Source organism: Triturus cristatus, chromosome 7 (assembly GCF_964204655.1).
Source record: "Triturus cristatus chromosome 7, aTriCri1.1, whole genome shotgun sequence".
Taxonomy (NCBI): domain Eukaryota; kingdom Metazoa; phylum Chordata; class Amphibia; order Caudata; family Salamandridae; genus Triturus; species Triturus cristatus.
Genome location: NC_140590.1, coordinates 571609469 through 571635118, shown reverse-complemented (window position 1 = coordinate 571635118; position 25650 = coordinate 571609469). Strand labels below are relative to the sequence as shown.

The window sequence follows — 25650 nt, the reverse complement described above, 5'->3', positions numbered from 1 at the left end:
AGGAGCAGAACACATGTGATCAAAGTATAATTTACAAGTACAACACATCCTTCTCCCTTTAACTCTTTCACATACAAAATAACAGAGTATAACAAAATGTCAACTACATCACTACGAAATTAGTGACAAATACAATATGACCTTGAAGGAAAAAAAAACATAAATACCTAGGATGATTGACATATTTTCTACATGAAACTAAAAGTCTCCACAGATGTAATCCTGTAGATATCTGGGTGAGCACCTTGACCTTTGAGGCCTTACATTATTAGTGATGTTATCTCCATGATCAGTTGGTGATACTTCAGAATGTCTTCCACTTGCTTCATCATCACTCATGAGGAGATGAAGATTGAGCCCACTTTCCGCCTCAATCTTGTCATTATCATCGTGTAATTTCCCTTTCTTATAGAGAGCTACCCTTCTCAAATTCCAATTTTCCCCATTATATAGTTTCACATGTCTATTATGAACATTCTTCACTTTATACGGACCACGAAATTTGGTAAACCCAGCACAGGTGCGCCCAGGTTTAACTTTCACCCAATCATTTGGTTTTATGCTTATTTTATGAGTAGGAACCTTATCACCCCCTACTTTATCACCATTAATACTCGCTAAACCAAGACAATCTTTCATCCATGCTGGTATTAATTTAGTGCTAACAGAACACAAAAGGGATTTTTCCTGAAACTGTATTCTCCGTTGTACGATAGGCCCAAACTAAATCATCCACCATCCTTTTCACATCGCCTTTACTCGCAACTGCCATTTGGATCACCCCTTTTATCATGCGATTTGCCCTCTCAACAACGCCATTTCCCTGTGGGTTATATAAAGATGTTCTGCTATGTACAATCCCACAGGACTTTAAAAACGAGGTCATTTCATTAGATATTAGTTGGGTCCCGTTGTCTGTGATTAATTTAATTGGGTAACCTTCTTCTCTAAAAATCTCAGACAAAGTCTTAATAGTATTTTTTGTGCTAATTTCTCTCACATATTTGACAATCAACCATTTCGACATAACATCTACCATGACCACACCAAAATTTATATTGTCACCGATACCAGCGAACGGACCAATAAAGTCTAAACAAACAGTGTGCCATGGTAAACCTGGATCATCAATTTTGCCAAAATCTACTTGGTTGCCAACTTTCAACCTTTTTTCACCTTCTAGACACTCAGGACATCTCTCGATCCAGTCAATAATTTGTTGGTCCATGGCAGGCCACCAAAAATGTTCTTTTAATCTCTTCTTAGTAAGGGACTGACCTAAATGGCCTTCATGGGCAAGTTTAAATAAGACAATCGTAAGATCTTGCGGTGGAATGATTTTCTCCTCTTTCATTACAATATTTGCTTCACTATCAAAAATGGATAGATCCTCAAGAACCTTTACAAAAGGCCTTAGCGCCATGAGAAGTGTACTCTCCCTCCTACCCCCTTTAACAATCAACTCTTTTTCTGTCTTTAAAGCTTCATCCTTGGCCATGCTTGCAGTCCACTGATTCTTGTCAATCGCCCCATTACACATCTCAACCAATTCATCAATAGTAGCAACCGCACCTTCACACTAGAAAGATTCAACATTTGCCTTATCGACTACATGCCACGGTAAGGGCAACCTACATATCCCATCTGCTTGGAAATTCTTCCAACCTGCAATATATTCAACTTTATACAAATATTCTTGTAAACGAGCCGCTAGTCTGGCTAATCTTGCTGAACCTTTATTTGCACCACCTGGTGACAAAATCTTGACGAGTGGTTTATGGTCTGTTTCTAAGGTGAAATGGAAACCCCACAAGTACATACGAAAATACTCAGCCCCCCAAGCTGCAGCTAACGCTTCCTTCCCTAATACTGAGTTATTCCTTTCCGAATTTGTAAGAGATCTTTATGCAAAAGCAACAGTTTTTACACCTGAATTGTGTGCCTGTGCCAAAACTGCTCCAATTCCCACCGCACTGGCATCTACAGTTAGAATTGACCTCAATTTGGTGTCAAAAGGAGTCAAGATATTGGCTTCACAAATATCTTTTTTAATTCTCTCAAAGGCATCTTGTTAATCATTGGACCACACAAACTTGTAGCCTTTCCTGAGCAGTACTTTTATATTTTCCGTCTTCTCTGCAAAATTATGTACAAACTTCGCATATTATTCTATAAGACCTAAGAAAGATCTGAGCTGGTCTTTATCTGACGGAGCAGGCGCTTTCTTTATTGCTTCTAACAAATCTCTTTTTGGTTTAATCCCATTGGCTGATAGTGTATAACCTAAATATTCTACTTCTTCGACTGCAAATTTACATTTTTCTTTTTTTAGGGTCAATCCTGCATTTTCCATCTTACTCAACACCTCTTTCAGTACCAACTTGTGATGTTCTACCGTGTCCCCAAATACCAACACATCATCCTGAAAGTATACTACATTATCCATACCTTTCAATACTGAACCCATCATTCTCTGGAATACACCAGCCGCTGATGCCAAACCAAACGGCATCCTTGTGAATTGGAATAACCCTTCTGTGGTAATGAATGCCGTTAATGGTTTGGAATCCTCATGTAATCTAATTTGATGGTAAGCGCTGCGTAAGCCCAGTTTTGAAAAATACTTACCTCCTTTTAAGGATAAGATTAACTTGTTTATGTTGGGAAGTGGATAATTGTCTACGACAATATTTTGGTTCAGGGTGCGTAAGTCCACACAGAATCTGTAACTACCGTCGGGTTTGCTCGTGATAACTACTGGAGAAATCCAAGGAGATGTTTCAATTTGCTCTATGATGCCTTGTTCGACCATTTCAACAAGCATGCGTTTGACTTCTTGTCTGGCAATGATGGGCACCTTTCTCACTTTATGTTGGAAGGGAATTGCATTCGGTTTGAGTAGTATTTTGTATCCCATCCTCGTCGCCATCTGTTGTAATGAAGACACTGCTGCCAATATGTTGATAGAAGAAGTAAGCACTTTATTATAAGTGCAGAGATATCGTTGGTAATCCCCCTGAGGTCAGCTCACAACTCGCCACTCGTGAGTGCAGCTATGTCATAGTACATAGCAACGATGGAACTACATTTAGAACCTTTGTAATTAAAGGAGCAGAACACATGTGATCAAAGTATAATTTACAAGTACAACAGGGTCCAAGAGACAGATGGTGGGAAGAGGTCGAAAGAGAAAGTGGGTGAGGACATGAACAATAAAAACTGTCATGATGGCAGCCAGAGCAAGTAAGCAAGCAGAAGAACGTGAGAAGGGAGGGAAAAGACAACTCTTTCCATTCAGTTATTCACATACCTTCTCAGATACTGGATCCCCAGCCCAGGCACCACATTCATTTGTGTATCAGCTCATCTCTGCCCGAACCCAAGATACATGCATTGATTCTTCTGAATAGATATCCTACAAATGTTATTCCGTCAGCTATTGTACCCCCTCGCTCAGATGCTGCCAACCAAATATGCGCCACACACATCCCCGACTGAAGGCTTCAATCACACTGATAAGACAATAACCATCTCCTTAGATCGATTGTTCCTCATCAAACCACAATAATGTACATTTAACACATGAGAGGTCAATAATTTTGTGACTGACAAACGCAGTTTAAAGAAATGTAAATACTGTGTGCTACGAAGATGGAGGAAGAAATCCCAACTTGCCATTGATCATAAAGAGAGCTAGACCACAACTATAACAATCACAATAATAAATGAATGCTGTATTTAATCTCATCCACCTCGCAATCTTACAAGCCTCATTCCAGTCCATCGTTTTGGCCCACTATGCCACTCTAGACAAAGACCACCCATATACAAGGCAACCTTGGTCCTGATCCGAAAGCCCAGCCTGACTTGCTAGGCCAAAGGAAAAAACAGGGGAACCCTACTAAGGAACCAGGGAATTAGTTATATAGGAAAGACAATGGTTCCTGTGTAATAATATAACCTATACTTGTAATAAAATGCACAATCGCGATACAGGGAGTTTAATTAATGTCAGAGGGCGAAGGAACCCCCAAGACCAATGATTCAGTATAACATACTTTATACATTTTCAAGGGAGACAAAAAAATATATACATTGTTCAAAATTCTATTGAAGAAGACATTTGTGCATAGTGTCCCAAGTGAAACGGGAACCTAAACCTAAGTGACAGTGTGATTTCTATGTACAAGGTTTCCACAATTTATACAAGTCGACCATTATCAAATAAATTCAATGTAAACAGCATATATACACAGCGATACGCACTGGGTAATGGTTCGCTTCTTCTGTTTGTCGACAGCGTTTCGACCCTCTAATCAATGTGGGGTCTCTTCAGGACTAATGATGTAGGGACATCTATGAGGGAAAATAAGGAGAGCATAAGGCCCATATACCGACACAAATGCGAAAAATGAAAAGGATATATGATGGAGGGGGTACCTGAAATTGCAATTGCGCAGCCTCGTGAGATTGATGTGCCACACGTGAAAAAGAAAAGAAATTATTACTCACATGAGGACCCGTCCAGGTACTAGTGTTGTGAGAGGAAATGAAAAGAGGAAGAACGTGGTTAAACAACAGTTGTGGAATTAAGGAGAATTCTAAAAGGAGGGAAGGGATCTGTGGTCTAAAATAATTGCCCAGGAAGCGCTTACCTCAATGTGAGGGAAGGCTGGCAATTGGAGGATGTAAATGAGCCTAACCGGCTCCTCGAATGACACGCTACAGCCGTAGCGATCTTGCAATTCCCTTGAAGGTGGGGACGGAGATGGAACAGTGTCAGTGCACTGAAATTATTCCTACAGGGTTTGGAAAAGAGTTTGTTGGTTGAATAAGGGTTATGGGCGTGAGGCTAAAGTGGCAATATTTGCTGATTCTTACCAGGATCATGGATTAGTGTAGAAACCAAGGACGGAGCTCCGCGCATGTTTACTCCAAAGCCGCCTGAGTCAGCTTTGTGTCCGGGTACGATGACAGGGATCCCCAGGGCAAACTGATGCTTTATACCGTGTTTTCCCGGTCTCTAGTCTCAGGAGCGGCAGGCCTGACTGGCGATAACCGCTCCGCCGTTCCATCTGGTTCTCGGTAACCGTAAAGAGTGAGGAAAGACCTCAGTGGGAGGCGGGGAAGTGAAAGAAAGAATACAGAAGTGTGTCACATAGTGGAGTCGCCGCGTTAGTGGCAAGTGCTAATATTTATACTGTACAGGCGATTTATACTTGGTAAAGGGAGCAGTATATTTTGCATAGCGTGAGGAATGTTGATAAATAAAATAACAATCCATACTGGCTTTGGCAAAAGGTTAATAACGTATTCCTTGGTATGGAAAGAGTTGAAATTGGATTTCTTTGATGATATAGACATGTCACAATAAAGGATTCAAAAACATAGGCAGTAATTGGAAGTATTAAACCACGTAACATCATGAGTGATTGTATGTGCACACCAGTCATTCAATTACTGCTGATAATGCATCCAAATTTCTATGACGGATCAAATCCTTAATTACCACCTGACAAGAAGTAGTTGCTCTGTAGAGCAATGCGCAATGGTATGTGCAATAGTATGATAATAAAGCTCGTGGGTACATAAATAGGTCTGGGCCTAGTTTCCAGCAGTTTTTCTATAACCTCGATACTCACAGAAAACCGAACAGAAATAAACACTCTCCTCTCATACCGAAGCCAACACCCCCATGCATTAAGGGATGGGCTGCCCTTTGGCCAATTCCTCAGGGTACGCCGCAACTGCACACACAAAGCAGATTATATGCGAGAGGCTGAGATACTTAAAACCAAACTGGTCACAAGAGGTTACCCCAACAGACTAGTGAAGAAGTCCTTAAAGCATGCCAGGCATTGTCCCAGAGAAGAACTTCTCAAAATTAAAGCCAAACCTAATCTTAACAAAATTGTATGTGTACACAACCTTTGGCACCCACACCAACCAAGTCCGCAACCTGATCACGAGAAACTGGAGCATAATTAAAAGTATTGATCCCACAATAGACACACCTCTGTTTGCATACAAATGAGGGAAAACATCAAATATCACCTTGTTAGGTCAGCAACAGACAAACATACATAGAACCAATACACTAATTACTGCATGGGGTCTACCAAAAATGAAAGGGCACCATAAATGTGGAAACTGTGTTTCGTGCAAATTCACATTTAACAGCAACACATTTGAACATGGTAATGTCAAACACAATTTAGAATCTTTGTCTAACTGTAACACACAGAATGTTGTGTATTGCATATGGTGTCCATGTGGCCTCCCGTATATTGGACAAACACAACAACCTGTCAAAGCCCATATTAGCCAACATCGCAGTCACATACGGAGATCTGTTACAAATGCCCCCCTGGTATCTCATTATAGCGACGAAAACCACACTGCAGAGGAGATAAAGTGGCAAGTAATTGATATCGCCACCCTGCCTGAGAGAGGAGGCGACATCTCACAGATACTACAACGGAATGAATGCCGCTGGATAGACTGGGGTAATTCAACAGAAGAAGGACTCAACTCAGCTGAAGAACTCTTTTGTGGCTCTGTTAACTGACCAGCAGTATGATTATGAAGTACCTGTTTATATCTTATCTACGTCACAGTGAATTATGTGAATAATTGGTCGCAATACAGGATTTGGTCCGTCATAGAAATGTGGATGCATTATCAGCAGTAAATGAATGACTGTGCACATACAATCACTCACGATGTTACGTGGTTACTTCCAATTACTGCCTATGTTTTTGAATCCATTATCAACATTCCTCACGCTATGCAAAATATACTAACCTGCTCCCTTTACCAAGTATAAATCGCCTGATAAATATTAGAACTTGCCAAGAACGCGGCAACTCCACTATGTGTCACACTTCTGTATTCTTTTTTTCACTTCCCCACCTCCCACTAAGGTCTTTCCTCACTCTTTACGGTTACCAAGAACCAGATGGAACGGTGGAGCGGTTATCGCCAGCCAAGCCTGCCACTCCTGAGAATAGAGGGCGGGAAAACACGGTATAAAGCATCAGTTTGCCCTGGGGATCCCTGTCATCGTACCCGGACACAAGGCTGACTCAGGCGGCTTTGGAGAAAACATACGCGGAGCTCCGTCCCGCGTTTCTACACTAATCCATGATCCTGGTAGGAATCGGCAAATATTGCCACTTTAGCCTCACGCCCATAACCCTTCTGCAACCAACAAATTCTTTTCTAAACCTCATAGGAATAATTTCAGTGCACTGACACTGTTCCATCTCCGTCCCCAACTTCAAGGGAATTGCAAGATCGCTACGGCTGTAGCATGTCATTCTAGGAGCCGGTCAGGCTGATTTACATCCTCCGATTGCCAGCCTTCCCTCACATTGAGGTAAGCGCTTCCTGGGCAACTATTATAAACCAAGGATCCCTTCCTTCCTTTTAGCATTCTCCTTAATACCACAACTGTTGTTTAACCACATTCTTCCTCTTTTCATTTCCTCTCACAACACTAGTAGCCGGACGGGTCCTCATGTGAGTAATAACTTCTTTTCTTTTTCACGTGTGGCACATCATTCTCACGAGGCTGCGCAATTGCAATTTCAGGTGCCCCCTCCATCATATATCCTTTTCATTTTTCGCATTTGAACTGTTATATGGGCCTTATGCTCTCCTTATTTTCCCTCATAGATGTCCCTACATTATTAGTCCAGAAGAGACCCCACATTGATTAGAGGGTTGAAACGCCATCGACAAACAGAAGAAGCGAACCATTACCCAGCGCGTATCACTGTATATAGCTGCTGTTCACGTTGAATTTGATAATGGTCGACTTGTATAAATTGTGGAAACCTTGTACATAGAAATCACACTGTCACTTAGGTTTAGGTTCCCGTTTCACTTGGAAGACAAACAGAAGAAGCGAACCATTACCCAGCGCGTATTACTGTATATAGCTGCTGTTCACATTGAATTTATTTGATAATGGTCGACTTGTATAAGCTGTGGAAACCTTGTACACAGAAATCACACTGTTACTTAGGTTTAGGTTCCCGTTTCACTTGGGACACTATGCACAAATGTCTTCTTCAATAGAATTGGAACAATGTATATATTTTTTTGTTTCCCTTGAAAATTTATAAAGTATGTTATACTGAATCATTGGTCTTGGTGGTTCCTTCGCCCTCTGACAGTAATTAAACCCTCTGTATCGCGACTGTGCATTTTATTACAAGTATAGGCTATATTATTCCACAGGAACCATTGTCTTTCCTATTTGACTTGCTAGGCCAGGCCCCATCTAGATGAGAACACAAGTCACCCCAGACTGTTGTTGCAGGACCCATTGCTGTGGCAGCTATGTCTTGTGCTGTTATTTTGCCTTATTTTCCAATATCATGTTCTCACCTGATGTTTTTTGGTCTCTTCGAGACATGCTGTATTCAGGATATGTGCATAAAGCTCTGCCCACATTCAGCCCATCTTGTTAATTGGCTCCTGTCCCTGTCCTTTGTAAATAGAGACTTTTCATTGATCAATAGGCTCAGTAGTCCCTCCTTAATACCACCCTGTCTCTTCTTGTAACCTCCCATGAGGACACACCCTGTTACATGTGTTGTTACTCCCGAGGGCTTAATTACAGCCTTAAGGCACTATTTTCTTTAAAGGCTTCAGGCAAGATGCGCACTTGGTCCTAACCTAGACTGGCAGTGGTTACTGCACTCAGGAGAACATCTCACTTTTATATGAGACCGTCTATGAATTTCCCTTCATCTGCTCCACACAGAGTACAACCTAATCCGGACTTAATATAATAATTCTTTTGTCACATTTCAAAGCTACAAATTTATTATATTGACATAGCTAGATGAATTTACTCGAAACACTGTCTTGCATGCAATGCATTATGGGTAGGGTGGATTTACCATATCTTCTGCACTCTGCAACATGGCTAGGCAAAAAACATTGGCATTTCCAATGCCAATAACTCCAACTCCAACAAATGCAAGACCGATTGCATTTCCAATGCAATAAGTCTCGCATTTGTTATAGTTAGAGCTGTTGGCGTTTAAAATGACAATTTTTTTACTTTTGCTTTTTTAAACCATTGGCAATAGTGCTATGCAAATATAATAACTCCACTGAAAATAAAAAAAACGAAAGTAAAAAACATTATTTTCAACACCAACAGCTCTAACTTCAGCAAATGCTTGTTATCTTTTCTGGTGAGATCAGCTTGCATGTTTCTGCTTTTAAATGTATGTCATGACCCATACTACGGTCCTATCTCTCTCTCTCTCTTGTGCTTGGTCTCAGTAAATCAGCAGAGTATAAGCTTTGTGTACACAGCTACCCAAACAGGGTCTTTTCTGTGGAGACTAACCACAGGTTTGTTCTCTGTGGGCAACATCTCAGAGTGTTTACTCAAAATCTTAAGGCCCATCTGAAGCGGGGAGGGGGAGAGGCGATATTTATGGGTCCGTAGATGTGATCTGACCACTTTTATGATGTAACAGTGTTATGAGCGTTGATATCTGATAATGTACCAACAGAATGCATTTGTATAGCTATCTCTGTGATTGTGCACTGCCCTAACTTTAATGATAATAAAAACAAGTTTAAAAAATCTAAAGGCCCACACCCTCCCCACAAGAGTTAACTTTCTATTGAAAGTTGCAGTGTTCTCTGATGGTCACAGTTGTTCACCCGATGTGGGCACAGCACCCACTCGAGACATTCAGATGAGGCATGACCTACCTGAGTGTTGCCTCTTGCAACTGCTTCTCGCTTCAGTTCCTGCAGACTTCCCAGAATGCTGTGCGGCAGAATCTGTCCAACACAATCAACATGGGGAACTTTCAGACCTGAAACCAGCAAGGAGAATTAAAATCAGTTCCTTTTTCAGGATTTCCAAGTGTTCAAGTTGGAAATAAACACTTAAAGGGGAGAAAGTCGAATTCGATGCATTTATAGGACTGGAAAGGGAGCATGTAAGAGCTGTACCTACAAGATTTGCGTGAGACTCTTAAAATGGAGGTTTATTCCAGCAGCCATGATGGCTCACTCTGTTGTAGATTAAAAGTGGACTGTTGGGGGCCCAGAGCGGCTAACTGCAGAGAGTGGTGCTCACGATTCGATCCCCGACGCCGGTAGCAGCTCAGCATTCTGTGATTCTGGGCAGTAGCTCACTTAATCTTCCAGACGGCCTCCCAGCAACTGGATACCCTTATTGGATACTTTGCCACCCATGGTTGTTCTTGCCTTTGCACGCCGTATGCCCTTATCATGGCAGATGTGGAAGGGGATTAATGATGTCTTATATCAAGTATATATTCCACCCCGGGGCGCTAGGTGGCGCCGGACCAAGATGGCCGCGCTGATGTGAGGCTCTGGCTGCCTGACCCGATTATACGTTAATTATTTGCCTAAGGACCCCTCGCCCACCGTCGCACTGCCCGCGAAACTGAGCTCAGCACGGGGCTGAAGACTCGCTGTAAGTTTGAAGCCGCCCCGCGGTTTCACCCCGAAGATATCCGGCTTAGTTGCGGCCCGGGGGAGTGGCGCCCCCTTCTGCTGGAGGTGTCCTGCGGCCACTGGCGCTACTCTAGCACCGGTGCGGCCATGCGGTGCTAGGCCTGAGGCTGCATTGAACACGTCGCGGCTCCTCCTGTCGGATCGCTCGGAGGAGGAGTGAGGCGGAGCCGATTCACAGTCAGCGCTCTGATGTTGGTGGACTCCCCGGGCGACAAGTGCCCCTGCAGTTCCCCTACCAGGAGCGGCGGAGATAGCTGAGCCCGGCCTGAGGCCCTGAGACCCCTCGAGTGAGGTATCTGTGGGGCCCCCACTGCGCTGCCGTGACCGGAGCCTGGGAGGTGAGGGCTCGCTGAGGCGGCGCGGGACGGATCGCCCCAGGCGCAGGTGAGTTGCCGCGGAGACTGGTAATCACAGTGTGGAGCCAGGACGGGCCGGCGGCGGAACGGGCGCTCGTCTTTGCCGCCTCGGAGCGGGGCCGGCGGAGGATGACGCATTGACTGGGCCCCACTTAGACATTTGCGTTGAAGTACATGAGGCAAGCTCGAGGCGCTAGCTGGCCTGCAGACCGAATGGGTATGATCTGAGAGGTGGCATACGATTTTCCATGGGAGACTGAGGTGCTGCTTGGTGAAGGGAGATCCCAACAATAAACAAAACAGAGAAGAAGAACAAACACAGGAGGGGGAAACCAACCTACAGAAAAGAGCATATAAAACGAACACAGAAGAATGCAGATAGCGCCCGTGACAGAGCTCTGCTGCGACTGGGGAGGCGCTTCACTGCTGCGGTGGTTGTGGGGGCGCCCTGCTGAACAGGTATTTACGAGGCTAGCATCATAGGGAAAGCGGAAGCAGGCCAAGCAAAACTGCCTTTTGAGCAGAAGAAAGCGGCTACGCGCTCCACTACTGAGGATGTGGGCGAGCCCGCCCCGATACAGGCGAATCCTCCTGAATATACCCCTAGTGAGGAACTAAAGACCATGCTCATAGCAATGCAGCAGAGTTTAAACACCCTTTCAGGGAAAATGGACACCATGAACACCCGGCTTGATTTCTTGGTGTTGAAAGTGGATAAACATGACGAACAGATTAAGGAGGCTGAAAAGAGGATCTCTGCCACGGAGGACAACACCACTACCATGGCCAAGCAAATGACACAAATGGACAAACTGCTGAAGGTGATTGCAGCCAAAAACGAGGACCTCGAAGCACGCAGCCGAATAAACAACATTCGCCTGATAGGAATTTCGGAGACCACAGCCATGGGACGAATGGAAGACTATGTGGAGCGGCTACTTACCTCCACTCTGGGGGCGGACTCCTTCTCAGCGCATCTGATAGTTGAGCGGGCGCACAGGTCGTTGGGTCCGCGGCCTCCGGCTGGAGCACCACCGAGACCCATAGTGGCAAGACTGCTTAATTATCGGGACCGTGATGTAGCTTTGCGGAGAGCACGGGACCTTACGGAGCAGCAATACGAAGGAAACCCGTTCTCCATTTACCCGGATTTTACTCTGGCTGTCCAGGAAGCGAGACGGAAATATGTTCAGGTGAAGCAGAAACTGCGCAAAGAGAATATCGAGTACGCCCTGTTATATCCAGCCAAACTGCGGATACGTCATCGAGACCGTACGGTCATTTGCACCAACCCACAGCAGGCAGAGGAGTTCCTCAGAACCCTAAGACGATCCTCCCCAGCTCAGGACAACATTGCCGTGCGACCCGGATCCCAATCACCTGTGGAAGACGACTGAACATTATGCACCACAACCGTTGATGGCTAAGTCAAGGACCACTGTTTATGGATTGCGCACTATAGTGGTGATAAGGGAGGAGAAATCCCGGAAACACTCTGGGACAGGGACGATAATGAGCAGACTTGCTGGCTGAGGTCGCATGCACTGCGCCACGCAGTAGCCACCGGAAACAAAGCCGTCCTGTGTCTGCAATGTCATCGTCAGATGAGTACCTAGGTCCGGGGTTGAACTGTTTTGTTAAATCATTGACTGGGAGGGTCCCCTGCACTGAGAGGCTCATGGTGTTCCAATATACACAGTTCTGATCTGAGTGTTCAACTAGATTGGGCTTGAAGGGGTATTTTGAATAAGGGTCGGGCACCCTCCACCCTGACCCTCCTCCATCCCAGCTCCACTGGGGAGGGTTCGGGGAGTTCCGCTGACCGGTGGGACAAGAGGGTTTAAGAGGCACACCAGCGCCCCACTAAGGGTGGTCTCCTATACCTACAGACAGAAAGCTGGAAGAAGCTTTGAATCTAGACTGCTTTTTTCTTGTTTGATTTTATTGTTTTGTCACTTGTTTATGTTATTGTTGGGGGGAGAAGGGGGAGGGTTCTGGGATGCCGGCGCATTTGGGGCGCTGATGTGGGAGGGAAAGGTGGGCGGGATAACTACGGGAGAGCCTCACGGGAGAACGAGAGCTGATCACTGTATGATTAGATTCCGACGCACTTTTGGAACCGCACAGCACTGCTTGACGACATCCGCGACTGCTTTCCACTGCACGCCTCAGTGGGCTATTGCACCATGCTCCACGCTTCTACGAACGTACATCCCTGACACTACTTTTGTAACATGGAGGGGACCCGACAGGACACGGTGAAATTTCTGTCATGGAATGTAAGGGGGCTGCGAGATCCCAGGAAGAAGAGGCAAATCCTCTCTTACCTTGACAGACATGACATTAGCATAGCGGCACTACAGGAGACACACACTGACCCCAGATGCCCCCCAACCTTTGGCAGCAAATGGGCTTCTAATAGTATATTCTCAGATTACTCCACATATGCGCGAGGCACGGCCATTGTGGTCAAGAGAGGGACCCCTTTTAGATGTGGAGGGAGAGGGCAGATTCTGCATGATGTGGGGCACCCTCGGTGCACATTCGGTGGTTATTGTTAGCTATTATGGTCCCAACATCGATAGCCCTGACATCTTAAACACACTGTGGGGACAGATACTGGAGGTAGGGGCCACTCATATACTATGGGCGGGAGACTTTATTACGGTCTGTGACCCTGCAAAAGATCGGTCTTCACACTTGCCCCACCACTATACGTGCAGCCAGGGAACATTAAAGGGATTGCTGGGAGACGGCGGATTAGTTGATTTGTGGAGATACAGACATTCAGAGAGACGGGAGGGGACCTTTCACTCGACAATACATGCGTCCTGGTCGAGGCTGGATACTGGCTCGGGTCCAGGGGGATCTGCCCTTGGGTGCGAGCTGTTGATCACATAGCCCGTACACTGTCCGACCATTCTCCGGTGTGCCTCACTCTGGACATCCCCGGCTCGAACGCCAGTCCCAGGTGCTGGAGACTTGCCCCCGAGGCGCTGCTCGATGAGGTATTTAAGACAGAATTGGGAGAGGCTATAGCTGATTTCTTCGAGCGGAATAGGGGATCAGTCGAGCAGGTGGGTACGCTGTGGGAGGCGTTTAAAGTGACCATACGGGGGATCTGCATGGCCAAAAGCTTTGGGGTATTGAGGGACATTCGCCGACGGCTCCGACGGCTGGAGTGAGAACTTAAAGATCTGGAGGCAGATATCTGGCGGCATGATGCTGGGGAGGGAAGGGTGAAGACAAGGGAGCTACTGTCCGAATACACGGAAACGGCTGACAGAGAGGCGAAGTTTAGAGTGAAGTATGCCCAAGCACGACGATACGGGGAGGGAGGTAGACCTGGGAAAGCTTTGGCGCTGGACATCAGACTGCCCCGATATGCTAACTATATACTGGAGGTAGAGGACGGGGAGGGTAATTGCCAGAAAGATAGTGCTATGATACTGTAGACCTTTACTGACTTCTATGCGGAGCTTTACAGCTCTAAAGGGACTAATGCTGCGGACTTCCCACACTTCTTTGGGGACATCATGCTGGGGTTTCTGGAAGACAATCAGAGAGAGTTCTTATGTGCGCCATTCTCGAATGATGAATTGAGAGAGGCGGTCCTTCAATTGCGATCCGGGAAGGCGCCCGGGCCGGATGGTCTTCCGAGTGACTTCTACAAACAATATCTGGATTTGCTCGCCCCTATTCTGCAGGAGGTGTACGCAGAGGCACTGGAGACGCAGGCACTGCCACCCACAATGAGAGAGGCCCTTATTATGTCCATTCTGAAGCCAGGGATGCCGGCTAATAAGTGTGACTCATACCGGCCCTTGTCCCTCATCAACGTGGATAGTAAAATTCTCACAAAAATGATAGCTAATCGATTGAACCTCCTGATGGATAAGTTAATTTTACCAGATCAGGCGGGCTTTATTCCCGGGATATCCACGTCCCATAATCTCGGCACCCTCTTTTCGATCATCCAACAGGTGGCCCCGCAATTGCCGTTGGCGGCCATTTTTTTGGATGCCACCAAGGCATTCGACTCGGTAGAATGGGAATATCTGCACGCAGTACTTCGTTGCATGGGGTTCCCGGTAGGGTTTTCAGCTTGGATCAAACTGATCTATAATGCTCCGGTGGCCCGGGTGCAAATTAATGGCCACACGTCTAAGGCAATGCCATTGTCTCGGGGCACTAGGCAGGGGTGCCCACTATCGCCGCTGCTGTTTGCCCTGGCGATGGAGCCACTAGCGGCTAAGGTGTGCCAATACCATCAGGAGAAGGCTCTAAGATGCCTGTTGCGTCCCATCCTGATTTCGCTGTACGTGGACGATGTCACCCTATATGTGAAGGACCCAATGAACAACCTCAACCCGCTCTTGCAAGAATTCGTGCGATTTGGGGGACTTTCTGGAATACAGATTAACTGGTCGAAATCTCAAATCCTTTCACTTACTTCGGCCGTCACCCCCTTTGTGGTTGACTTCCCATTGGAGTGGTGCGATACTACCGTTCGGTACTTGGGTGTGAATGTCACTATAGATCGGGAGGAGCTAATCCGCAACAATTATGGGCGCGCTATAGACACGCTCCGCGACACAATAACAAGATGGATAGCCATGCCATTGTCCATTGCTGACAGGATTTCTTTGGTCAAGATGGTTGTGCTACCTAAGTTCCTTTATTACTTCCTGAACATCCCCTACTACCCGGGCCGACCCTTCTTCTCTTCCTTGCGGACACAACTTCTGCGCCTCGTGTGGGGCGGCAAACAGCCATGGATTAAGTGGGAAACGCTGGCCAGTCCATATGCGGTGGGAGGGCTCGAGCTGCCTAACTTTGAATTATACTATATGTGCGCACAGGCGCACTATGCGCATTACTGGTTTAATGGCCCGAAATATACAGCTCATGTGGCCACGGAGCACTGGTTGACCGACCCCGTCCCGTTAGAGGGGGAACTTTTGCAACAGACATCACAGCGTGAACGGGACCCCACAACTGTAGATTGCATGGTGCGTGCATGGAGGTGGATTGCACACAAAATGCAAGCCCCAATGATTTACTCGCCCCGGATGCCGCTGGCGTTTCATCCCAAACTGACCCTCCTGCAGGAGGGTATCTTCAAAAAATTCAAACGACAGCGGGGAACTCACACATGGGGAGATGTATATCAAAACGGGAAATTTGCTACCCTCCAGCAGCTATTTTCGGAACCCCCCCAAATGTTATGGAAACATTCCTTTATGCCCGTCTGCGAGAGGGGATACGGGCCTGCACCCCGTAATATCCACAGGAACCGCCGGTGCTCCCCCAGGTGCACGCACTACTGGGGGCGAAAACTGCGTCTCACTTGGTGTCCATCCTCTACAATATACGTTGAAATTGGCACATCGCAGAGCGCTGCCCGAGCTAAATGGTCTCACGAACTGGGACAGGAAATCTCGGACCGGGAGTGGCTCTATTGCTGAACGCAAACAGAGAAGGTGTCTGCTAGTAGTAGGTTGCGTATCACGCACTTCAAATACTTGCAAAGATACTATTACACACCCGCTCGCCTGTGCCGGTTTGGGCTGCGGGAGGACGCCAGATGCGACGGATGTCTGGCAGATGGCGCTGATATGCTGCATCTGGCCTGGAGCTGCCTGGCCCTTCAGGAATATTGGGAACAGATATTTGAAGCAGTTGGGAAAATGTTGGATACTCTGCTACCGCCGTCTCCGCTGATGGGCATACTGGGCTATACGGAAAGGCTCCCTGTGCTACATAGGAAATTTGCCTCTGTTTGCTTCCTTCTTGCTAAGTGGAGGGTGGCCTGTAGATGGGGCAGAGGGAGGGCACCTAAGTTCAAGGATTGGCTAGAAACGATGATATTTTGGCAGGATCAGCTTGCCTTGTACTCTGACCTCCTTCCGTCAGCTTCTCGACCCCAAGACATTTGGGGTCCCCTGAAGACTTACTTATTGCTGACCCCGCTGTTGCCTGACGAAGCTGCCCCCCTCCTCCCCATCCAGATAGACGACTAAGCTACACGCAGCGGGGGTGAAAATGACCTTGGAAGTACCTGGGGGGCGGACTGCTGATAGAGTATGATGGCAGCCGCTTCCGACACCCCTGGAGGACGAGGCTACACGATGCTCCCATGGCCTCACGGTAACCAGGCACCTGCAGGGGCTGGCTGGGAGCTGTGAGATTCAGTGAGACGACGCGGCCTGCTGGGGGTGCTGGTGCGCTCGATGTTGCGGCATGAGGAGTCGGTCATGATGCTGAGATATCCACTGTAAGGCTTACGCCCTTAAGACTGAGTTCTATTGTTCCTGGCGCTCTCTGAATCGATACGCTACTTTAACTTTTGAACCACTCTCACCGTGAGGCTAGTTGGTTGTGTTCTTAGTTAGTTGTTATGTTTGGTTCTTAGGGATCGTGATCCCTTGTTCTATTAAACTGCAAAACCTACATATACTACGACGCGGTCGGCCCTTTTTGGGTTGTTGGCGAAACGCTGTGTACACCTCTGCCTCTTTCTTATTATAGCACGCTGCCGGCCAAGAGTGGTTGTAGGCATTATGCTGTGTACTGACATCATATGCTGAATAAAGGTTTTGGAAAAAAAAAAAAGTATTTATTCCACCCTAGAGGAGCGGGCAGGTATGTTTTGAGATAGATCAATTTCAGATATTGCCTTAGATTAGCTGCAGACTCTGCTTCCAACAGGGACGGATTATTTAAGCAGAACTAAATTATAATTAGATCAGTAGCAGATCATGACTGAGGTCAGGTGTAGAATCTGTTTTAGATGTGGGATATATTCTGCTACACAAAACGGGCAGATTATGAGCTAGAGGAGGGTATACTCAGTCACATACCAGTGGCACTTCAGAGGCAATATGAGCCTATGTGCATTTCACAACTTTTGTAACTATGAATGGGGTATGCCTAAGGACTTTTTTAATGAGATAGTAACTCTCAGTATGAGCAGATACACGCCTATACACATACATGCATACATAATATCTTTTGCGAATGCGGTCCTTAGTACTTACAAAACTCATCGTACTTTTAAAAGTTGTAAAAATAAAGCAAACTACCTACTTTAATATTAGTTTATTGAACCTAAGCTTTGGGACTTTTCTTCTATTTGCAATGATGTGGAGTCTTTGCAGCAAGCACACACAGCCACTGAATTGCCATACTTGTAACTGGCATTCAACTGCTGGTGGAGGATCTCCTGAAACTCTCCTCTTGACTGGTTGGGTTGCTGACTGGCTAACTGATACTCTGTTAGCAACATTCATACAGTGCACACAACTAAAAACTCCCTCTGGTGATCCAAGGGTCTTCGCTGATATTAGGAGGATGGCAAGCACACAGTACATATCAACTTGAACATACTTTAACAAGCTACAAAAAATAAAACAAACCACTACCTCTGATTTAAAATGTGGCAAGGAAAGTCAGTAGCACCCCATTTTAACAAAGTGCATAAAAGGATTTGGTCATAGAAGAGGTATTATATATTACCATTCATCGTAATTCTGTTAATAATAGGCCACACAACTACTAAGGTATTCGCCTCACAGATAATTACAGAAAGCAATGATCATCCATCCCTCACATTTCACATAGATTTCATTTTGTGAAGTGAATGGGTATGATGGGACAGCTCCCTTGGTTGGTAAGGGACAGGCGCAGTTCAGGTCTTAAATAGGTGGCCTACCACTTGTCTACAAATTCCCTATTTAATTTGCAATGATCAACCTTCACTGGGGAAAAGCCTCTTCTTGGTGAGGTGTTCACTCAGAAAGGCTTAAGCCTGGCAAAGGCTTACTCTGTATTTAGGTGTTACATAATTTGCTATAGGACATTAACCGCTGTTCAGCTGCCACCGGTCTCCTACTGTCAACAGAGTCCAGGAGGACACAATCCGACACTGCTTAGTGAACGTGGTATTAATGTTACATGGAGCACACCTTTCAGTGTCTCTAGAATTTTAGAGTGAACCTTGGCATTATCAAGAACCAACTTCACTGCCATAAACTTACTGGTGTTGGAGCAGGGCGGAGGACTTTCCACGTGAAAGTTAAGCTTCATACAGAGAGAATTCTGTCTGGTTTGATTTTGTATACATCTCCAATTGCCTCCCAGAATCTTCCTTATTTTGTTTGTGTCCATGTTTTCCTGTACCTCCAGTTCTGTCCCATGTTCATGTTTGCCTATAGTGTCCATATTTTCTATGGCTACTGTTCCTGCGGTTCACCTGTGTTTGTGCATGACTTCCCAATGTCTTTCTAGCATTTTTCAGCATGTTCTCTTCTCAGACCTGTGTCTTAACGTTCCTCCATTTGTCTGTATCTTCTCGTGCCCATGTCGGCCCATGTTACACGAATATTAATGGCATAGGAGATAAGCTCACGGACACAGGACTAAATCTTTACATGCAAAGATTTGACCTTATTGCAGTGCAAGAAACATGGACTGACTCACCACCAGCACTTATAGGCTATACCCTGAATTTCATCTCTCCCACACATAGCACAAGATTCGGCCACAAAAGGGAGGCCTTGCTATATATAGTTCAATAAGAAGTATATTCTCAGTAGTGCCACTCGCACACAAACTAGACCTAACGCTATACAAGCACTACGAATCTCCATTCGGGAACAGGTTAAAAAAGAGGAGATAATTCTGATAAATCTTTACTTACATTCCCAAGGAAAGAAGCAAGGAGCCCAACAGCTGAAAGAAGAGCTCATAAAACTGCTAACCACAGAGAAAACAAAGAGCCTGATCATCAGTGGCGATTTTAATCTGCACATGCTCAATAACCCAGTCGCAGAAATCACCACAGATGAGGACCCATTCGCATGGGAATCAAGCCCTCAAGATAACTCTTCGGGAGGCAGAAGTACAAAAACAGTGCAGCGACTTCTAGCGACACTAGAAGAACTGGGTCCCCGAGCACTTAATGGAAGACTTCCAGGGGACCGCCCCCAAACGGCAACGTTCCATAGCACAATGACCAGTTCCACAATTGACTTTACCTTCCTCTCCAGTAACCTGTTTCAATCGGCAGAGACTTTCACATCGGCTGACTAGATTTTAGTGACCACTTACCTCAAGAAGTCACAATAGAGGCCTTCACAATCCTAAACCCTGTAGGCGCCAAGGGGTACAACTCAGTCTATGCCGCAAATGATAGGCAGATAAAATGCAGAACAGATGACCCTCAGCACCTTCTGCTCTACGCTAAGCAAGTACTCAGCGATGCGCAAAATGTAACAATAGATCTAATCGAGAGCTGGGGGAAATTTGTAGAAACACTGCGCAACAATATGGGAACAAAACAGCAGAATAATCGGTTTGAAGGAGCAGCTAAATCTGAGAAGCACATGAGTTATCATAACTTTAGAAACAATGCTCATCTAAAAAACCTAAAGTCTCTCATCAGCCAAGCAGTACGAAGTCTGAGGACAGATCCTACCGCCAAAGAAGAGTTGTGGCGGCTAAAGCGCGACCGCAGGAGGCTGATCTGATGACTAAAGCGAGAGGCAGAAGAGTCCCTCTGGGCCAAACTCTTACAAGATGCCAAAACTAACAACAGCGCACAATTCTGGCAAAAGATCAAAAATCTGTCCAAGGAGCAGAGTAAAGGCATTAACTCTTATGTCACAGAAGATGACTGGACAATCTTTCTTATGACGCATTTCAACGATATTGAAACAAACAGTCAAAGAATATCTAATCCCACAAAGGACACTGAGGGGAGACTATTGTTGTGTTGCGAACACCACAATCCTCAGCAGCCAGATCAGGCAATTGTAATCACGAATGCACTGATCAGCATCAGAATCTTAAAGGGAAGACGTGCGGGGGCGCCTGGACCAAATAGGATTCCCCCCATATTGTTCAAGCAAGAACCGGACTATTGGGCCGCCGCTCTCAAACCAATGTTCTGAAAAATCCTGCAGACATCAATAATCCCATCATCATGGAGGGGAGCCATAATTTCACCTATCTTCAAAAAGGGAAACCGAAATGACCCAAAAAATTATCGGCTAGTGACCTTGCTCGACAACGAGGCCAAATACTTTGCGGGCCTCTTATTAGAGGAACTGACATCGTGGGCAGCTGAGGTTTCAGCAATTCTATACAACCAAACAGGCTTCTGCAAAGGTATGGGAACAACCACCAACATATTAGCTCTTTCTCTATTAATTGATGCTGCACTTGAAGTGAAGCAACCCCTATATCTGTGCTACATTGACTACAGCTCAGCATTCGACCATGTCAATAGAAATCTTCTGTGGGAAAAATTTAAAAAGCTGAACATCCCCCCGCTGCTCTTAAACCAACTAATACCTCTGCACAGCAAGACATGGGTGCAAGTCAAGTTAGGCTCTGGCGAATACCTAACAAGGAATATCTCAACAAGCACAGGGGTAAAACAGGGCTGCGTACTTGCTCCAATACTTTTTACTCTTTTCATGGGAGAGCTATCAACGCTGCTAAATGAAAGCAATGTGCACGCACCAAAGCTAGGCGGTTCCCAGCTGTCGAACCTCTTTTACGCAGACAACCTGTTACTTATAAGCCGGACCCCTGTAGGCCTACAGCAGCTACTGGACATTACGTCAAGATATTCTGCCGCTAATAGGCTTAGCATCAACAGCGAAAAATCCAAAGTTATGTGCATTAATCTCCCCAAAAAGAAAATAACACAGAATTGCCTCTGGGCATCAAGGAAGCTGGAAACGGTCTGTGAATATAGATACTTGGGGGTCATCATAGACTGCAAGGGCAACTTCAAGCCGCAATGTGACGCCATAAAAAGGAGAGGGCTAATGGTTGCGGTGGCACTTAGAAACTTAAAAAGCGCGGTCTCTGGTCCAAGCCTATTACCACTCATAAAGGTGATCCAGGCAAAATTAATCCCAGCCATCACTTACGGCAGTGAAGTGATGAGGGGAAGAGACGCTGCCTCAATAGATGGAACGGTAGCAAAGGCGCTACTCATAATCTTTGGCCTTCCTAGGTACACATCTCCCGCTCAGATGAGACTAGAATTTGGGCTACCAAAGGAAGAGCTGGCACATAAAGGAACCTACATAAAAAGCTGGCACAAAGTAAGCAGGGAGATCCAAAAACATTAAATGCTCTCCTATGGAAGGAACTTCAAGATAAAGAAACTTGCCCGGAATCGCTGTACTTGGAGGCTGCTATTGATCATCTCGGCTTACAGCAACTATGGGAACTCCCAAGCTCTCCAGCAGGCTTTAAAAAGGTGGTCAATAAGACAGCCCGAAAAGAATCATTGTTGCAGGACAAAGCCGCCATGATAGAGCACGCTCACGGCTGGCTTACAGTTCAATTGTACATCAAGCCCTCACCCCAAGCTTATCTACAGACAGGCTTCTCCAAAAAACACAAAAGAGAAGTTCCTGAAATTTCGCCTACGGCTACTGCAGTCAGCGGCCCACCTACCACCATGGTTATGCCCGCAGCTACCAATCTCATGCCGACTCTGCGGAAACGGCAAAGAGAACACAGTACATCTCATCGCCATCTGCAGCAAACTTATTCAAGAACGTTGCTCCCTCTTGAGACCACTTTTCAACAACCGCAGGATACGGACCTGCAGGCAAGAGGTGCTGGCTTGCTTCAAAGGCGAGGACATCCAACTAAGTTGCCGAATGGTAAAACTCCTTGAAGCGGCGGAAACCCGCTTCAAAATGTTGGAGGATATCCAAAAAACCTAGCAGCACCGCGAATGACGAGAGGATCAATCCACTCTAACCCTCAAAGAGTAAGCACCAGCTGGCATTGGCAAAGAAACAGGTGGCATTATGTCAGCATGAGGGGCGTCTAAATACTCCAAAGCATCCACAAACCAACTCTAGGAGAGCGTGGCCCCGGCAGGGAATCTACCAGACCCCAACGTCTACTGCTTTAACCATCTGGAAAAACAGTAGTAGCACAGAGAGAGAAACATACTAGCAGCCCACCTAAGAGGCAAGCGGATATGGAACCAACAGATGGACTACCAAGTTTCGACCAAACCATCTGCTGAGAACGCTAAGGAACACCGTACTGCACTTATTCGCATCAGCCCCTCGAGCATCGAGATCCAAAGCGCGCTCGCACTAAGGCCGAGTCTGTGCCAGACATTTGGTGAGGATGAATAACATGCTGCATCTCCTGGTTCAAATTCAAGCAGAAGGGCCATAATAAAAGCCCTTGAATTTTACCCAAGACTCATGTCACCATCCGCCAAGCCATGATTCTCACTATGTGGAGGACAATGCTGAAAGCAAACAGCCACTTTGAACTATACTGAATAACACTGACCACATCACAGGGAGAGCCCGAACTGTCATCATAACTAATCAGGGGCAGGATTCGTGGTTCCATATGCCCCGGAAATTCCTCTGGGCATGTGCACGGCCCTCCCGCATGGTGGGAATTGGTCGGCGTTGGCTGGGTGGGAAGAATGTGGGGTTCATATGATCGGGGATTTAGACAGGGAGGGTGTCTTGCTGCCTTTCCAGGATTTACAGGAGGCTTATGATTTACCGAGGGGGGATTACTTGTCTCTATAGGCGTTTATCTATGGAGAAGCTTACGCCCCTGAATGCCTTGCGGGGTAAATGGGAGGGGGATCTTGGTAGGCCCATCCCTGAGACGACTTGGCCCCAGCTGCTGCGACCGGCCTGGAAGGGCACACGCAATGCTAGATTTCAATTGGTTCAATTCTTCACTCTCCACAGGGCTTACTTAACATCGGTAAAACTTTTGCGGTACTTTGGAGGTTCCCACTCCTCATGCCCCCGGTGCAGGGCGGACGGGCTGATTTCGACCATATGTTTTGGTCCTGTCGGGGATTGGGCTCTTACTGGACGGATGTGGTGGCGTGTCTGAATCGAGTGACTGAGCGCGCGCTGGACGTGGAGATGGGGACTTGCCTCCTGCTTTGGTTTCCGCACAGTCCTCGTACTACAATCACGAGCAAATTCTATGATCTGGGTTTGATAATGGCGAAGAGAGAGTTCACCATGCACTGGAAGGCACAGGCCGGGCCGAGCTTTCGGAGGTGGAAGGCGAGTTTCTTGTTTTGGGCGGGGAGCGAAGGGATGCTTCGGCTGCAGCTGGCCCGGCGGGCGGCTAATGATAAGGCGCTGGATGCGGCTAGGGCATGGGGAGCGCTAGTGGAGGGGCTCCGCGCTTTGGAGGAGTTTGATGAGGAGGACGGGGATCCTGTAGACGTTGACCGGGGTATGGGACCCGGGGCGTGGCCCTCTGGGACTGCGGGGGAGACTGCATTGGATGAGGCCACTTAAGCGTATTTGGGAGGGGTCTGTGTCTGCACAAAGTATTGAGGTGCGCCTGGATGGTCAGGGCGGGAGCTTGAAGTGTATATGGCGGGGGACATGGAGCCTCAGGTCCTTTGAGATCCTTCCTGATGTCTTTTCCATTGCTTAGAGCTAGGCTGTGTCGGACCTCGGGGTGCTTAATGTCTCATTTTACAGGGGTTGGAGGCGGGCACGCTGACAGAGGGGGGGAAGGGGTAGAGAGGGTGGTGGGGGGGAGTTAGGGTAGTAAATGTTGAAGATCTGGTTTCTCCTGATATGTGCATTGATGACTGGGTCTTGTATAGGATGCTATTGTATGCAACATTGGTTTATTGGTTCGACGGTTGGAAAACCTCAATAAAATATTTTAACAAAAAAAAAAAAAAATCATAACTAATCAGCTTTTCTTTTTTAACGCACATATTTTTTTTATTGAAGTGGCACTTTTTAAAATGCTCTTATTGCACTGGCACTTTACCCCTCTAACAGCAACAAGGATCAACTTACTGCACATCTTATTATGACAAATAGGCTGCCTAAACTGAAATCATACTTTATTTTAACTTCGATGTTGCTGTCTTCGAATGTTTTTTACTGAAGGATTTATTGTCTTAATATGTATAAATTTGACCTTTGTTTTATTAACTGAACTCTTTTCTACATTGTAAAGGTTTTAAATAACCATGTACAATAAAGCATTACTTACTTACCATGTTTCACTTCGTACCTTGTCTCTGCAGGGCATGTACTATCTAAGTGACTCCCCCAGGTCCATTAATTCTGGTGCTAGTTTCCCACCAGTGTCTAAGTTTCTTGTGCCTTCCAATATTTTCCTGTGTTTCCCCAGTGTGTGCAAAGAGCCTTCTTGTGTCTCGCCTATTTCTATACCTTCTCAGCGGCTGGTGACATCTGAAAGGGGTGGGGCGTTAATGTTGTTCATGACTTTTTTATACCGAGCGATGTTAACATGTTCAATGGACAAACCTGGGGTCCAGGGTGAGTCCCTCTACCGAGAAAGAAATGAAAAAAGATTGGCAAATTATGCATTTTCAAGCAAATCAATGTAGCAATAAAGCAAGGCTTATAATGCAGTGGGAATGTATAGTCCTGAAATATTAAACACATTAAAAACTGCCCCATATCTTCCTTCATTAATATGTTCAACAGTTACTGTAGTGTGTAAACTATACAGCATGACAACTTTGGCCCTTTAAAATGCATGTTTTCCCCGTGTCTTGCACTGCATGCAGCATTAACTTTGGAAAACTATGCTCTAACCAGACGTCGCGAAGCACTCACATGTTCTGGCTGCAACCAGTTATATAGAAATATGTGCAGACGGGTCTTTAAATGGGATTTAAAAAGTGGGGGCTCTCTATAAAGGAACATTTCAAATAAATGTCTGTGATTCCCATAGTGTGCCACCTGAC

General features: G+C 46.1%; 1 protein-coding gene across 2 annotated transcripts in view; it reads right to left on the bottom strand.

Moving 5' to 3' along the window:
- Window positions 1-25650, bottom strand: part of MYCBPAP (MYCBP associated protein) — an 835305-nt gene that overhangs the window by 649255 nt on the left and 160400 nt on the right. For both annotated transcript variants that reach the window (XM_085617113.1, XM_085617114.1), the window contains exon 4: window positions 9745-9851. In XM_085617113.1, coding sequence (XP_085473239.1) covers window positions 9745-9851 — 107 coding nt within the window. The remainder of the gene's footprint in view (window positions 1-9744; window positions 9852-25650) is intronic.